Raw genomic sequence first — 18,234 nt, 5'->3', positions numbered from 1 at the left:
TTTTTTTTCCCCTAGTTGTTGGTCTTGACGATATTATGGATGAAGGAGTTGTTAAAGAAAGTGGCAATGATACCATTGATGACGAAGAACTGATTTTACCTAACAGGAATTTGAGGGACAAAGTAGAAGAAAATTCAGTGAGATCACCAAGAAAATCACCTCGTTTAATGGCACAAGGTAACTACCAAAGAGAACTAGCTAGAAAATCAAACGTAGGGACAGATGTGATAGAGTGTAAACTTGTAATACTGATAGTATTTTCTTGGTGTTTGCTAACCTGAGGCATTTTGATCATCAGTTTTGAGATTGTATCAATCTGTTGGTATGATTTTTAAAAAATTTTCGTTGAAATTACACATGATGCAGAGAGTTGACTAGTCCTGAGTTTCCAGTATTTGCCATCCTACTACTTTTTTCCCTTTTCTCAGAGGAAACTTTGGTTTTATTAATTATTGTTACTTTTTTGGTATTCCATGTCTCTTAAGTAACACATGTATATTGCTACTTCTTGACTATTCTTATGATTGTATTTATTGATTTCCCATTCTGGATGGTGAATTTAGCACTCTTTTCTCCTCTTGTTCCCCCATGAAACAAAAGTATATTTTCTCGTTTTTCTAATAGATAATTTCACAAGATCAGTAGGAATTACTTACGTTATTATGAGTCAGTCTGCTGTTAGTGATGATCCTTTTAATAAACTGTTCTATACAACTTTGTCTTTCTGATTTAATAATTGATCATTTGCTTATTAGTTCACGTTTGCACACACAGCTTTTAATCAGTAATTACACCCTAACTACTCTGCCAGTGGTCTGAATCTTTTCTGAATGTATTTGTGCATATCAGGCATTCTGTTCATTTTCATCTTGCTGAGGAAAGTGTCTTTGGGGACCTTGTGATCTGCTGCTGCGTGCAGTGCTATGTTAGCCCTACGTAAGCTAGAGGAGTGGCTCTTGTCCACAGAGCTCCCTTTACTGGAGTTCTGAGGATTCTGTTCTGTATTGCAGTTCCTATTTACTTTGCTTTGGTTTAGTTCCTTCATTGTGGTGACACACCTCTTCTAGTAGTTTTGTGAGGAAAAGGAGTATATATATATATATATATATATATATTTAAACCTTGTATGTTTGCAAATATATTTATAATCTATTCTCACATTGGAATCATAGTCTGATTAAACATAGAATTCAAGGTTGCTAATTGTTTTTCCTCAGAAACTTGAAAGTGATACTCTATTTTCAGTCTGCGAAAATCTCTTGAATTATTTCACTGATTATTTTCCCCTTTATTTTCTTAGCTCTTGTTTCCTGGAACTCCTATCATTCAAGTATTAGATAGTAGGGACTGGCTCTTCTATTTTCTTCACTTATCCACCTCTATCTTCTTCCTCTTCTTACTGACTTTTTCTCATGTTTATCCATCAACTTTTTCATTAAATTCTGAGTGTTCCTTTTTGGTTTTTGGAATAATGCTTTTTGTAGCATTTTGGCCTTGTTTCACGCATGTGGTATCTTATGTTGTCTTTCATAAGGTACTTAACAGTGTTTAAAACTTTTTAAAATTTTTCTTCTTTTTCTTTTTTTTTTTTTTGCTTCTGTCTTTCATGTTAAGAGACTTTCCTAAAATGTCTGATCATTGGTAGTTTGCTCAGTGTTTAATGTTTTGTTGACTGAGCATTCTCTATGGTAATCTGGCTGTGTAACTTTTTGGAGGAATCCCTGATATTAGAATTTAGATTGTTAGATTGTTAGATTACAAGCATACATGGAAACCCTTTAGGGAAGCTGATGGGGGCATCTCAGCTTTCAGCACATAGAGATTCACATAATCTTAAAAATTTCAGTGTACTTTACTGCCACTCTTATTTGTACTTAATGTTCCTTAGTCTTAAAACTGTTTTTATACTCCTTAAAGAGTAAGCCTCCAGTCTTGGATAAGAAACTGGGAAGAGCAGTTGCCCAATAGATGGAACAGAGGAGAGGGAGCTTGGGGTCCAACTGCTTCTTAAATAGCTTGGCTTTCAACTCCTCTGGTGAACTGCCTGCCTTCCTCCCTGCTTTAGGATCATCTGGGGTCACCAGTTTCTAAACCTTTGGAGATGACAGTGGTATTGGTTTGGCCAGCACTGCCAGTTAGTGTTTACCTTGGAGGGATTTTCTGCATCAGTGTTTGATCATCTGTTGTTAGGCCTCCTAAATTGTCCGTGTTTTCTCTTATTCTTCCTTTCCTTTTAGATTTGTAGCTTTTGGGTAGTTTTGATGTGGGGTTTAAGAAGTAAAATTAACTGAAATGTATATATTTACTTATCTTTTCTTCACTTTTTAAAAAAATTGGTTATTTGGTGGATATTTGTGACTTTGAGAAATGAAAGAATGAACATTACAGACAAATAACGATAAATGTTTGGCCTATGTAGTCCAGCTTCAAACTAAGGCAGTTTATAGTTAGAGGAGATAGTTAAATTATCCTTTGGTAATTAATCAACTACTATTGGAAAATAGCTTTTTGTTTAAATACCTTCACAGTTGAATGTGCTATTCATTTATCAACCACTTAGATAATGGGTTTTAAAAGTTTTTCATTTATTTCAGGGCAGATAAATATAGTAGAGTTATAAATTATTACAGACTGCCTTCAAAACTTTAAAAATCATCAAAATATTGATAAACCATAAAAATTTTAGTGATTTAAAAATGTTAATGTGTCTGAGTTAGAGTGGTTCATAATCCAGTAAGTAATTTTTTTAAAGTTGTTGGGTCCCTACCTGAAGACTAGATATTGCACCAAGTCTTGGGAGGATTGGGAAGGGTTTCTAAGGTTAGGATGAGCATATAATTTATAATCCAAACGGGGACACTTGAGTGTCATGACTGCAGGCGTTTCCTAGGGAAGTTAGAGATGGAGGAGGATGTGTAGCGCCTTCTGTGAGACAGTCACAGCTCAGGGTCAGTGATACGTGACAGATTAGGAGAAAGTTCTAAATATCAGTGCATTGTAGGGTTTTGTGTTAAAAAGGAAAGAGGCTTTTTAAAATTGGTGACTTTTAGTTTTCATGCAGAGTTGATGCAGAGGTATTGATGGGCGTAGGCTTGGATATATAGGTCCTTATTTTTTATTTCAGTTTGTGGGTTGTTTTTCTGCTTAGTGAATTGTTACATTTTTTTCTTAGTGTATTATTTAGCTTTCTTTCCAATTTTTTTTTCACTTTGTGTTTCTGTTTTCTTTGGAGGATGTATCCAGTATTATTTTCATACTTTCCTCATTTTCCCTTCTGAAACATTTTCATGGTTTCAATCTTTTAAAATATAATATCTTTTTTGGTTGATCTGTGTCTAGTACTTCAGTGTATATTTGACTTCGTGGTATATTTAAACTAGTCAAGGAATAGATTGAGTGCTAAAATGGAGATACAATGGAAGTACACTTATAAGGGCATGAGAATTTCTTTGAGGCTGTAGTGAAACTCAAAACAGATCCTATTGTGGTAGATAGTTTGGTTCAGATTAAATTGGCACTTGAATTGTTTGGTTTTATATATTTAAAGGTATTTAATATTTAAAACTGTATGATAATCTTGTTTGAGATGGGTAGTAATATAAAGGATCTTAATTAATTTTAGTCTCAGCTTATTTTTATAAAAAGGAAACTTGATAAAAATATTTGTCTTATTGTGAAGTATAATATCAGTCTGAATTTTATAGAGGTTTTTTTCCTGCCTCAGATTGCTAGAACTTTGATAAGTATAAAATTTAACATATCTAAAATATGGTCCATCATGAGTAGATATTTAGTACATTTTCATTGAAATGGGAAAATAAATTTTATAGCTCAGAATAAATTGCACTGAAATAAAAATACGTGGCAACATAACTAAGTTATTTTTATTTATTTTTTTCCCTTGTGATAGAACAAGTAAGAAATTTGCGACAAAGCACTATTGCCAAGCGTTCAAATGCAGCACCTTTAAATAGCACAAAAAAGGCACCTGGGAAGACTGTGTCTGCCCCTAAAGTAGGCGTGAAACAACCAGAAAGGTGTCAGATTAAAGAAGAAGCTGGTACATCACCGAAATTGGAACACCAGAAAGAGAGCAGAAGGAGCAACCGACACAGTGGACAGGTTGAAGCAGCAGTTTCATCTTGTCTTGAAATGAAGGATGAAGCTGGATTAGATTCTGAGCAGAAGTGTAATAATCAGGGAGAAGCAAATGTGCCATCTCATGAGTTAAATTGTCCACTCCTTTCAGAGACTTGTATTAATATTGAAGAAAAGAAAAGTGAAACTTTGGAATGTAAAACCAAGTCTGTTAGCCCATTATTTAAGTTTTCAGATAAAGAAGAAAATGAACGGAACGATTCCATTTCAGGTAAAATGGATGAGACTATTGTTGAAGAAATGAAGGCAGAAGAAGTTGAACAAGAATCAAAGGAGACAGTTAAATTACCCCACAAAGATGACAATGTCATTAAGGAACCTGCATCTTCTGATGCTTTCTCTGGCAGTGCTGCTTGTACAAACCCAAACAAGACAGAAAAGAACTTTGTCAGTTTGTCTGGTTCTGTGGATAAAGTAAATGAATGTAGTTTGGAATTGCAAGATAGCATGGAAGTTGCTGATAAAGCTAAGAACTCCCCTCTATTTCAAAGAAATGAAATAGAAATGGCTTATTGTAAAGGTACAGAGTCTAATGATAAGCAATTGGAGGGCACCAGATTTAATAAATCAAACTTGGAGGTGGTTAATACTGGTGCTTTTGAACCAGAAAGGAATACTTTAGAAAATGCTATTTGTGATGCACCTGACCAAAATTCAGAACAGTTGAATATTGTTGAAGGTATTAAAATGGAGTTATATGAAACAGCAACCCTTCAGGATGATAGAGATAGCCAGTCAAGTAGTGTTTCTTCCTTAGAATCAAAAAACATAAAATCTAAACATAAAAAACCTGTAATTCATCCTAAGCAAACCTTGACAGCAGATATTCAGAAAAAAGTTGCTACAGCAAAGCATGGATTAATGCATAACAAAACTAAAGCTAATGTCAAAAGTGTGAAGCGGAATGCTGATGAATCAGAATCTAAGCAGAATTTTCAAAGGCCAGTCAAAGTGAGAAAAAAACAAGTTGATAAGGATTCGAAGATTCAGAGTTGCATTTCTGGGGTTAAATCTGTGAAAAATCAAGCTCATTCTATTTTCAAAAAAACATCACAGGATCAAAATTTAGGACAGATTTCCAAACCCTTAACTCATTCTATGAGTGATAAACCTCATGGTCACCCTAGTTGCTCTAAAGAACCTCACCATCCTGTACAAACTGGACATTCATTGCAGGCCAGTCAGAAACAGTGCCATAAGCCCCAGCAGCTGACTCTAGCTGCGAGAACCAATAGTCATGCGAAGGAAGAGCTGGAGCATGCAGGTGGTGGAGAACATTTAAAGGAAGAGGAAAAATTGAAATTAAAAAAACCTGAGAAGAACCTACAACCCCGCCAAAGAAGAAGCAGCAAAAGTTTTTCTTTGGATGAGCCACCGTTGTTCATTCCAGACAACATAGCTACTGTAAAAAGGGAAGGCTTAGATCATAGCTCTTCATTCGAATGCAAATATATCTGGACTCCCAGCAAGCAGTGTGGGTTTTGCAAAAAACCACATGGCAACAGGTGTGTGTGTGTGTGTGTGTGTGTGTGTGTGTATATGTATGTGATACGTACATTAAAGAGAAATTGCTGTTTTTTAGAGTGAGATTAGTGTGAGAACTTTTTATAGAAAGATTATTTATATGCAAAGACTTTTGCAAAAACAAAAACCCCTCCTCAGTCCTGGATGATAGAAAGATGGAGCCACTGAGTACATCAGTATTCTAGAACACTTTAAAATACATAGTCTGACCAAAAATTGATATATATGGAATTGTTTTGTCATTGTAATCAGTTAGAGACTGTAACTTAGTCATTGCATCTTAAAAAGAAAAAAAAAAATCGGAAAATTTTTATAGGGCTTTGGGCCTGTAAGTTATATGTTATTTTGTTTGGCTTGAGAAGAACTAGTAATAAAATGTGAAGGGCATAATGGAAGTTATATATATATATATATATATACATACACACACACATACACTTTTGTTTGTTTATTTTTAATGAAGCAGTACCTCTGACTTAATACTGCTACTTTATAACTATCAAACTTGACTTTAGAATGAAATTTTATAGCTAAAACAACTATTAAATTACCCAGGGGAATTTTGTATGTAACATGGGATGGAGTGAAACCTATATTTTGTTTTTTGCTATTTTAGTGATTTGGATTTCCTGTGAATTCTCCTCTTTTAAGAGGTGATTTTATAGCGCTGCCCTTGACATTCTTTCCACAGAACTCAGTGTTATCCTTAGTTTTATGACACTGCCATCCTCTGCTTCCCCTCTGCCCCTCTCTGTTTTTTATTTGCTAGCTTTTTCAGAAAAAGAGAACAAGAGATGAAGTGGAGTTTTCAGCTACAAGATTATCCTGTTCAAGTGTTGAGATTGCTGTTGGAACTTCTATCAACATTGATATAATAAAAGAACATTGTAACTTGCACATTGTAATATTATCTTTACTCATGAAAGTGAATGTTAGTATGAAAATGAAACTCTTTAGGGAGGGACAGTTTAGTGCAGTGTGCTGTAATACATGATTTGGTGTGGAAGATGGTAGTTGGGAGTTGCTGGGGCTGTTCTGTTAACTTTTATGTCAAGTTCCTTCATTTGTGATTCAGCCTGTAGCCTATTTTTAGTGTCAGTAGTTACTTTATAACAGCATTTTCCCAGTTTTTAAAACTGACTTATTTGAATATAGTACTACATTTGCCCTCACTTTTGTGCTGTTTATGCTTTTTTGTTTGCTTGTTTAAAATACCTTATTAAAATATTCTAAAGTGGGCTTAAGAGAATTAAGGGCTGGATGGGCCTTGTGTCTTTTAGAAGACCTTGTTTCTTTGCAAGCATCTTCTAAAAATGATCACACTGACGTGTTGTTAGAGTAATCAGAAGCCTTAAAGTGGATAAGTTTCTGAAATCAAACTTTGGCCTAGAGTTGGAAGCCATGATATAAAGTAGCTTTTTTGAGATAACTTCTGTTATGATGGTCTCAGGAGTTTGCTCAGGCTTTTGAATGAAGACTGTCACTTCACCAACATCAGTTATTTTCCTAAAATAAAGATTTAGTGTTAAGTCCCGTTGTTCTTTTACCTAAAGCTGCCTTTTGGGTCTACCCTATAAAACCTAGAGTATCTTTGCCTCCATCTGGAAAATGACTTAATATTCTAATATTAGATGTGTAGGGATTTTGAGTTTACTCTATGTAATTGAAATGAATATTATAATATTGGAAAATCAATTTTGGAAGCAACATTTCTCATTACTTCAGTTATGTGAATAAAGAAACTTAAGTTAATGATTGTTTTTTTCTTTACATGTTAATTAGTCTTCACTACTTCTTTGATGCTTTCTGCTTGTATACACTGAGGTTACTCAAAAAAATGCAACCGCCATGCAGCATGTAATTTTCCTAGTTTAATCCATGTGTAAGTATATGAATTTATTAGGAAGGACATATGTGGAAATAATTTTCATCCATTTCTTTGACCTCATGCACTAGCTACATTCAGTGAAAACTATTTGTTAATGTGACTTTTTTTTTAGCACTTGTGACATTTATTCCTATAAAAGTTATTTTATTACTTCAGCATTTGATATATAATGCAACTGAAGTTAGCTTCGTGTTTATGCTTCCATCTGGAAATAGTATTTTTAAATACAGATTTGTTCATGGTGTGGCCAAATACAATATTTGACCTTAAACTTCTGTACATGGCCTAAAGGCAGTAGACATCGACTGCCTTACGGTTTACGCTTCATCCTGTTTCGGCTTCCATTTATTTTCTGGATTCTCCTTACAGCTAAGGCATATTCATTACTGTAAAAACCAGACTATTTAATCCTTTTTTTAAAAGTTACCTTTGAACTTCTTTTAAAACATAAACTAGTTGGCATTTTGGAAGGAAGAAATCTTAGTCTTTTCATAATAACCTATGTTGTAGTTTCTAGTATTCCCTCCCTCTTCAGGTGACATTTGCATCTTCAGTTTGTATTACACTTTCTTGTCCAGTTTTAAAAGATTAGTTCATTGGATGAAATTTAGAAACAAAAAAGTCTACTTAGCATAATTGAGTCATAGCTTTAAGCAAGAAACCTTTTTCTTAAAAGGAAATTTTCTCTTAGTGATTCTGGTTTTTCTCAGGAGTTTACAAGTTTGATAGATAAATATTTTTCTCAGCAGATTAGATTGTTAGTGACAACAACAATGATTTAGTGTTTATGTGGAAGTCATTTTATCCTAGGGAAGAGTGAGTACATGTACATTCACAGTAATACAGTCTCAATTACTTTTATACTTAGAACTTGATGGCTCATCTTAAAATATCTCTTTGTTAGTGAGTTTGTGACTTTTTAAGAACAGGAATTCTCAATGTTGCCTTTGTGGTTTGCTCTGAAGAAACATGGAAATTTTCTAAGAATATGTTTTAATTTGTGCCAAAAAGATTAGAATTAGGGTTATATTTTAAATTGTTTAAATTATAGTAGGATTTAAAATTTTGTATATGAACATATAACAGTAGTAGAACACAACAGATAATTTCTGAAGTTTTCCATTTAATTGATTTCATGCTGACTTGGTCCAGTTAATTCAGAGCTAAACTTCACACGTTAATTGTTTTTGGTGAAATATTTAACACCCAGGTTATAGTCTTTTCTTTGAGTGATTTTGCCTGTTGGTGATGAGAATTTCGACAGAGCAGAAAGTAGGAGAGTATGTTCACTATTTGATCCATACTCCATTTGTAAGCCATGAGGAATATCTTGAAAAGGGAAGACAGTGTATCTTCTCTTTTTTAAAAAGCCATTTAAAAATACATATGTGGTTAATAAAGTTTGTAATACTGCTAATTATTTCCTCTTTTGAAATTCTCTAGTTTCATTTTCAAGTCAATTACATATTCCCCTAGGACACGGTAATAATAATCATCAGTGTAATTTTGTGGTTTTTCAGAATTATATTTAAGTGTATTTATTACTTAAAATATAAATCATTAAGATTACATCTGTGGTTGGCACTATAGTTTTGAGATTTGTTTTTCATAGCTTCTCAAGTTCGAGGAGATATTTCCAGAATAAACTTGGGGTATGGTGATATAGTGAATACATTCTACATCATAAAGTGACTGTTCCCTGGTCAAATAAAGATTTGAAATTTCCTAATATGTGCTTTATAGTTTGTTAGTTAGGTTTGGATTTGGGACAAAAGCATAGCCATGGTCATAGTTGAAACTATTCCAGGCTTGCTTTGAAGAAATTGTTAATATAGCTGTGATGGGGAACACATTAGCTTTCCTTCAGTATTTCTAAAGAATCAACCTAGATAGTTATTTTCAAGAAATGGGAGTTCTTACAACTTTGCAGTCTGAAATAGAAGAAGTTTTCTATTTTTTAAGCTTTGTATTTTTCTGTTGGCTATATGATCTGTGTCATTGAAACATGCAATAGTGAGTGAAGTCGCTCAGTCGTGTCCAACTCTTTGCGACCCCATGGACTGTAGCCTACCAAGCTCCTCTGTCCATGGGATTTTCCAGGCAATAGTACTGGAGTAGATTGCCATTTCCTTCTCCAGAGGATCTTCCTGACCCAGGGATCGAACCCGGGTTTCCTGCATTGTAGACAGACGCTTTACCGTCTGAGCCACCAGGGAAGTGGAACATGCAATAGACCTATCTAAAATCTTCCACACCTAGAAACCGTTTCTGTCTTGCAGACAAATACCGCATTGTTAGGAAGTTTTCTCACTAGGGCTATGAATCCAAAATATTCTGTATTTTTACTTAAGGCATGAGTTTTTTAATTTGTTTTTTTCAATGAATTTTTTTTTTTTTTTAATGAACCATGGAAGAAATGGTGACTTAACCCTGAAAAGCTAGCATAAATATCACCACTTCAAGAATGGTGAATTACAGACATGAAAAAACACAGTTTCCTTAGTGCACAGCAGTGGTTGGTCCACAATATAGACAAGAGCACACGAGACGGAAGAGTGGAGTGGTCTGCAGTCAGGGACTTGATTTCAAGATATCCTGCAACCTTTGAAACTCAGTGCTCTGAATTTTATAGTCTCTGTGTTAAAATAGGACCTCTGATTATATTTAGAGAGAGTCAGCTATATCACCCAGTATGTTACCTTTAGCATCTTACTGGACAATAGGTTTTTATTTTTTATTTTTTTAATTAATTAATTTATTTTTAATTTTAAAATCTTTAATTCTTACATGTGTTCCCAAACATGAACCCCCCTCCCACCTCCCTCCGCATAACATCTCTGTGGGTCATCCCCATGCACCAGCCCCAGGCATGCTGTATCCTGCGTCAGACATAGACTGGCGGACAATAGGTTTTTAAAAGGAGTTTTACACTGATGTCTGTCGCCACCAGCTGCTTTATTTTACCATTTCAGTTTTTACTCGTGGATTATGGTTTAATATGCAAGTCTACTGTGTTCCAAATGTCTGTAATTATATGTTTGTAGGGCTTTTGTAAATAGGCATTTGATCTAATACAACCTCTTCTATGGTTAATTAAGTATAGTAACAGAAAAAAAGTTTTGTCGTTGGTGGTGGCACTATTATCAAAATCAGCACAAAGTTTTTAGATCTTTAAAGAACATATTTAAATTCTCCTAAATCTTCCAGATATACCATGAATTACCTGAAGAAGAAAAAAAGAAAATGTTAAACATAATTAAGTGAGCTTTTGTCATTTTCTTAACAGTGGGTTGAAAAGTATGTGAAAAAGATAATTTCACCCTCAAATTGCTGTTTATGCATCTGTTTTGCTATTTTATTCTAAAGTAATTCCAGATATTCTAAGTTAAAAAAGCAAACTTTTTAGAGTGGTAAATATGCCCTTAGACTTTAATTGGCTAATGAAATAATTTGTTAGATAAAATGCAGTAAAGGGGAAATATAAGAAGATTGTTTGGAAATTAAAGAAAACTTAGCCTGAATAGTAATATCTTCATGTTGATACACTGTTGGTCATTATTTGGGAAAACAGGTTTATTATCTGAGGTACAAGGTCAAGTAGTAAGCTCACACTCAAAAGTATGTAAAAAATTCTTAAGCTAAATCAGTCTGATGTGATGAACCAGAATATTTTGAGCTCTAAGAATAGTTATATAGTTAAGGTGGTTAATAAGGAACAGTCAGTGAGGCTTAATTAAATTAGTTTTTGAGTTGCATTTTTGTTGCATCTGGTTTTTCTTTTTGTCACTTAAATTAGTTGGGTAACTGACTGCAATTTTATGTATAAATTCAGGTCTGTGTGGTAAATGTAACTTGGATAGGTTGAATGTCAAAGCTTATCACCCTTCTCAGTGGAGAAATACCCTTATTCTATATGTTAATTATTCCATACAGTATGCAGACAGACAGTTGCCGTTTGTTTTTATCTTTATGTGCTCCACCAACCCCCCGCCCCCAGTATTTTCTCACTTACATTAGAGGGGAAATACTGACTTCTTTAAAAAGTTTCATTTTCATACAATATTCTTTGCTTGGAAAACTTTGACAATGTTGAGCTGATAGAATGTGTAAGGACAGAAAACATGCACAATACCACAGTACAGAAAATTCAATTTAGGCTCACGTGGCATTGGTTTTTTAGAAAATGTATCAAATCAGAGTGTTCTTTTTTCTTTCCAGGTTTATGGTTGGCTGTGGGAGATGTGATGACTGGTTTCATGGTGATTGTGTTGGGTTAAGTCTTTCTCAAGCACAGCAAATGGGAGAGGAAGACAAAGAATATGTGTGTGTAAAATGTTGTGCTGAAGAAGATAAAAAGACTGAAATAGCCGATCCAGATATTTTGGGAAACCAGGCTAAAGCTGAAATCCATAGTGAAGATAAAACAATGGAACATGAAAAGCTTGGGTTACCAAAGCACGCTACAGCAAATGATAAAACTAAGTATGTAGATGATCCAGTGAAGCACAAGGTCAAAATTTTAAAACGGGTGAGCTTCTCATTATGCATTCTTTTTATTTAAGAACTTGTATGGACTGACTGAGAATTTGAAATTTTTTAGATTTCACTGTAGTGTACATTTTCACATTTATTTTTCCACAAAAATGAAGGTTTACTTAAAATGTTTTGTTAGTTTTGGTGAAACCAGTTAGTGACATCTTCGAAATATGCAGACTTACTCCTTAAGTCTTTGTGCTATGTCTAGTCTCTAGTTTGGTATTTGGATTTTCAGTGGTAGAATGTGTATGTAATCTTGCGGGGCGAGATATAAATTGTGCTTACTGAGAAGTTTTTCTAAAAAGCTTTTCAGTCCATAAATATCTGTGAATGTTCTCTCTGTAAGGAAATGTAATCTTAATTCTTTTGATTTTTGTTCCCAGTATTTGCTTGGAAGCCTTACTTCATAATTCCTCCCTTATACTGTGGTGTCTTAAAAAGTTAGTTTCCCCTCATCTTTCATTTTCAACTACTGTATTTTCTAAATAGAAATTTTAAGATATTTGGTCAATTACAGGAGAAGTGTACACAGCCTTTTATCTAATTAAGTTTTATTTTCATTTTCTACCTTTTTTATACTATGATTTTTTTTAATCATTGGTTATTCTTGTAGGTAGCTCTAGGGAGGAAACACTGGTAACAAACATATGGATGGTCAAATATAATAATTCCAAGATACAGAGAACACAAGTTATAGAGTTGGAAGGAGCCTTGGAAATTTTTTAGTCTGACCATTCAGATTGAAGAACATAAGCATGTTTTCTCTAAAACTTTCTCTTTTATTTACAAATGTAGTTCTTCCAGACATTCCTTATGTGACAAATCTGGATTAAATTCTAGTTTGCCAGATCCTTGTGGCATCCAACATTTTCTGTCTGCCAAGACTTTCTGAGAATTAGATTATGTCCTTCTAATATTTACTATTTTTCTGTTGATTTGATTAGCACCAAAGTAATCGATAATATAGAACTGAGAGTGCCATGGCAGACAGTTTATAGCAAGTCTTGGAAAGGTTCTTTTAACGTTTAATCATCATTCCTTGGGTACAATTTCTTGGCCACTCAGAAATACAGCTTATTGTTTTGTCATAGAAAACCTCCATCTTGTCTAAAAAAACATTATAAAGCATTAACACTGAGTGTTTTAAGAAACCCTCTAGCCAGTCTTACCAGATAAGGAACTGAGGTTAGTCTGATTTCATAAATAAATACATGAATGAAGTAATTACTGCTTCCTTTTCTTTTTCATGTTGAATTGTTAAATCTTCTTTGAACTACTCTGAATTTAGTTTATGGAATATGCTTTTTAAAGATCACTTCTTATGATTTTATGTTGAACCATTTATTGGGTTCCTATTGTGTGCCAAGCATGATACCAGACTTGAGTATGTATCACTGATTGAAATATGTTCCTGCTCTCAACTCTAGTTGGAGAGGTAGAAAATAAACACAAGTAAATAAAAAAGAGGATTCCCAGTCCAGAGAAAATCAGTTTTTTTTTTTGTATATACTGTCTTCCTAAAAACTATGATTTTATTTCTATACATAATGTTCTTATTAAATGATATTACTTGTTTCCAGGGGTCTCCAAATTCTGGTTTCATTTGTAGTTCTTTGTGGGTTATAATTATAGCTACACTGAACATTTGATACTTTTATAGGTAAATATGACTTTGTTCTAGATAGTAGTAAAGAAAAATATAGATAATTGATATCTTTACAATTTTTCCCTGCCCTTCTTTTTTTTCCATATCCACAGCTGACAAAGGGAAATCTTATATTTAATTTTCTTTCTAGTACAATTATTGGGAATATAATCTCAGTGTTTTTTAGTTCCCTTTATAGACTACTCTGTGTTCTGCAGAAAATAGGTGCTTAACAGGTGGGTTTTGGATGAAAGGAGGAAGGTCCTTTTTGCTGTTGAGAGTTATGTATATCTTCACAGAACAGTTACTGGGCCAAAGAATGGGGTATGATCTTAAAAAGTTGTCATACTAATTAGGTTTAATTTGTTTCATCTACATACTTATGAAGGTTGCTTTGTATTTTAAAGATATTTTAGTAGTTTTCATTCTAATGAATTAAATACCATTTTTCCTAGGAATCTGGTGAAGGTAAAAATTCATCAGACTGTAGGGATAGTGAGATTAAAAAATGGCAGCTAGCACCTTTTCGAAAGATGGGACAACCAGTGTTACCTCGGAGATCCTCAGAAGAAAAAAGTGAAAAAATGACAAAAGAGTCTACAACTGTTATTTGCACAGGAGAAAAAGCTTCAAAACCAGGTAGTAAGAACAGTAGAAATTATTGTATACTAATGTTTTTATATTTAAATGGCAAGAAAAATAGGTGATTGACTTTACTTGAAATAAGACATTATTGTTTGGAATTCTTGGGAAGTACTAACAACCTCAGTAAGATAAGACCCCTGCCCTCATGGCATTTAAATAATAATGTGAAATGACAGATAATAGGGAGACAAAAAAAATTAGAGAATTTAGGCAACTGAAGAAAAACTTGAATAATGGAACAGAGAGTCAAGGTCAAGGAGAATGGGAGGAATTTGTGTCAAAGAAAATGGAGGCGGTGGGATCTGAAGGAATGCAGAATTGTTTTGGAGGCAGGAATCCACAGAGGGCACAGTGGAGCTGAAGGCTTTGAAGTGGAAGCAGTCTGCATTTGAGGAGCAAGATGGTCCCTGTGGAATGGTTAGAATGTTACAGATACATGAGGGATAGAATGGTGGCAGAAGGTGAGTTGAGAGAAAATTATGTAGAAACTGAGGCATGGCAGGAGTTTATTGTTTATTCTGAATAGAGTGGGGAACCTTTAGAGGAATTTACATGAGGGAATACTGGCTTCTTTTATTTTGTGGAGACTGGACTGTCAGGGAATAGGAGAGAAGGAGAGTAGACTGGTTAGGAGTCTACCAGGATCTAGAAGAAAGGATGGTAGCCTGAAACAGCACAGTAAGGGTGGTGGAGGTGGTCAGGTTCAGATACGTTTTATAGTAGACTTGGTAGAACTTGCTGACAGGTTAGATGTAGGTAGGTGAAAGAAAAAAAGTCTTAGCAGATGATTAGATCAGTGTTGGTGTTCTTTGTGGAGATGAGAGAGATTTGGGGAGAAAAAATTGAAAAATTATGTTTTGGGAATTTTGAGATGCTTACTAAGAGATCCGCAAGGAGATGTTTAGAGTAAATCTTTGGCTGATGAGTCTGGACTTTGGGCCTTGGAGTATAAATTTGGGATTTAGTGTTGTGTAGTCGTTACTTTAAAGCATGCACTTAAAGGTGAAGAGCTACATAGCGAGTTTGAGGATGAAGGAATAGAAGCAGAGGCCTCGGGGCATGTCAGCATTTAGAACTTGGGCGGGAGAGAGGCTCCAGCAGAGGAGATCAAGAGATGGCCTTTGATGTAAGAGAACTGAGAGACCATGGCGACCTGGAGGCCAGGTTAAGTTCTGAGAAGAAGGTAATGATCAACTGTCAGATGCAGTCTAGATAGCTATTTGGGCTTCCCTCATACCTCAGTTGGTAAAGAGTCTGCCTGCAATGCAGGAGACCTGGGTTTGATTCCTGGGTTGGGAAGATCCCCTGTAGAAGAAAATGGCAACCCACTCCAGTATTCTTGCCTGGAGAATCCCATGGGTAGAGGAGCCTGGCAGTTCATGGGGTCTCAGGAGTCATATGACTTAGCAACTAAACCATCCAACCAACCAGTGGGGACAAAAGCCAGTTGTAGTGGTGGATGGAAGAATGGAGGGTGAGGAAGTGGAGATGGTGATTGTGCATAACTCTTCCTAGGAATTTTGCTGTTAAAGGAAATAGAAATGGTGTAATGACCTGAGTGACTTGAGGTGGATATGAGGTCAGGATTTCTCTTTAAGGAGATAACATATTTGTAAGGTTATTGGGAATGATCCAGTAGGGAGAGAATTTGATGAGATAGGAGAGAGATGATGGTTGAGGTTCAAAGTCCTTGAAGAGATCAGAGGAGATGGGATTCCCCCGGAGGGGTTGGTCCTAAGAAGGGACAGCTGATGCCCTGTAATGGTAGGAAGGCTGCATGCAGAAGGAGCAGGGACGCGTGAGTGATGTTAGTAGGTTTGGTGATGGGAAAATAGGTGACATTTTTATTTCCTTAATGAAATACGAAGTGAGAAAGTCAGACGAGGTTGAAGTTGGAGAGGCAGGTGTTGTTGGTTTGAGAAGCAAGAAGAAAAAGCCTAAAATATATGTTTTGGAAAGTGGGAAAGCAAATTTAAATTCTAGGACCTTTTAATAGGATTAGGGTAGTACATTGAGCTGTCCACTTGAGATTTTTGGTTCTAAATTTAAAGTGAGATCTGTTAGTACCAGTTCTTGCTTTCTCCAATTATCTTTACCTGTTTGTGGGCTATTTGGGTGAAGGATAAAAGTTAGCTTTCACCAGGTTATTGTTTTTGCCAATGTAGATGTTTAAAGGAGAGAGAATAAAGATGCAAAGGCTACAGGGGATGGGTACATTTTGGGCTATCTGATCACACTGTGTGGATATATATAAAAATAAAATGAACTTCCCTGGTGACTCACTTGTAGCAAATCTGTTTGCCACTGCAAGAGACATGGGTTTGATCCCTGTGTCAGGAAGATCCCCTGGAGAAGGAAACAGCAACCCACTCCAGTATTCTTGCCTGGAAAATCCCATGGACAGAGGAACCTGGTGGGCTGCGGTCCATAGGGTCGCAGAAAAGTCGGACATGACTGAGTGACTAAACAACAACATATATATTCCCTTCTCCAGGGGAACTTAGTTTCTAAGTAAAATTCATTTAGAACTTTTTTTTTTTTTTAGGTATAATTGCCATATAACATTAGTTTCAGTTGTACCATAAAATGTTTTGGGATATATGTGTATATTGCAAAATGGTCCACTGCAATAAGTTTAGTTAACATCTGTCATCATACATAGGTTAGAATTTCCTTGTCAAGAATATTTCAATGTGGGATATGGATTCTGATCTAATGATTTTAAAAAAGTGGTTTTTTTTTTCCTCATGGCACATGGGGTCTTGGTTTGCCAACCAGGGATCGAACCTGCACCCCCTGCAGTGGAAGCAGAGTCTTAACCCCTGGATCACCAGGGAAGTCCCTAAAAGTAGTGATATTTAATCAGTCAGCTCTGTTATAAACTTAGATTGTGCATTAAAAAGGAAAATTTTTTTTTTAAAGCAGCTTAGTGAGTTTTGATATTTATTTAAATTAGGTGCTCATGAGAAGCAGGAGATAAAGAAGAAGAAAACTGAAAAGGGACTGCCTGGTGTGCACCCTCCAGCTGTTCCTGCTTCCAAGCCTTCTGCAGACCAGATCCGACAGAGTGTCCGACATTCTCTAAAAGACATTCTTATGAAAAGGTAACACACGTTGATACTGTAGAAGATTGAATAATGTATACTTCATGTATTTGAAAAATAATTGAGTTATTCTAATTTTAAGGCTTACAGACTCAAATTTGAAGGTACCAGAGGAAAAGGCAGCAAAAGTTGCCACAAAAATTGAAAAAGAGCTTTTCTCTTTTTTTCGGGACACAGATGCTAAATATAAGAACAAATATAGAAGTTTGATGTTCAATTTGAAAGATCCTAAAAACAACGTAAGTATCTTTTGTTCATGTCTGGACATTTATGTTCCCAGCTTTCCTACTGAGCACATATACAATACGTAGGGGTTAATAATTTAACACAGTAGATCTATAATTTATTTCTTGAAGTGAGACCAGTAATTTTAATAAAGTCTTCTGCTACTGAATTGAGTTACAAATTCTGCACAGTGGTGACTAGTGTTATACAGTGTCTTTTAAAATATAAAATACTAAATATGTCTTAACCTGATTTATGTGAATTCTTTCCTTTATAGTTCTTTGTTTAATCCAGTTCATCAAAAAATTCATTCCTATGTAATCTTCAAAAATTTGTTAAGGCAAATTTTATAACACTATAATTAATACTTTCTGATTTAAATTTGATAAAAAGATAGCTTTTAAAATATTATTATTAATTTAAAAATGACTTTAAAAAATCTTTTAGCAATGCAGTAAACTTTAATTGAATACCTGATCTTTTCCTAGGGTTTTTTATTTGGGACTTAG

At 34.8% G+C, this 18,234-nt stretch overlaps 1 protein-coding gene across 1 annotated transcript in view; it reads left to right on the top strand.

Moving 5' to 3' along the window:
• PHF3 (PHD finger protein 3) overlaps positions 1 to 18,234 on the top strand; it is a 76,920-nt gene that overhangs the window by 43,775 nt on the left and 14,911 nt on the right. Inside the window, exons 2-7 of the mRNA XM_068983370.1 lie at positions 16 to 177; positions 3,911 to 5,663; positions 11,789 to 12,098; positions 14,207 to 14,390; positions 17,353 to 17,500; positions 17,583 to 17,739. Of these exons, the coding sequence (XP_068839471.1) occupies positions 16 to 177; positions 3,911 to 5,663; positions 11,789 to 12,098; positions 14,207 to 14,390; positions 17,353 to 17,500; positions 17,583 to 17,739 (2,714 nt within the window). The remainder of the gene's footprint in view (positions 1 to 15; positions 178 to 3,910; positions 5,664 to 11,788; positions 12,099 to 14,206; positions 14,391 to 17,352; positions 17,501 to 17,582; positions 17,740 to 18,234) is intronic.

Source organism: Capricornis sumatraensis, chromosome 11, assembly GCF_032405125.1.
Source record: "Capricornis sumatraensis isolate serow.1 chromosome 11, serow.2, whole genome shotgun sequence".
Lineage (NCBI taxonomy): Eukaryota > Metazoa > Chordata > Mammalia > Artiodactyla > Bovidae > Capricornis > Capricornis sumatraensis.
This window is presented reverse-complemented; position numbering and strand designations above follow the sequence as displayed.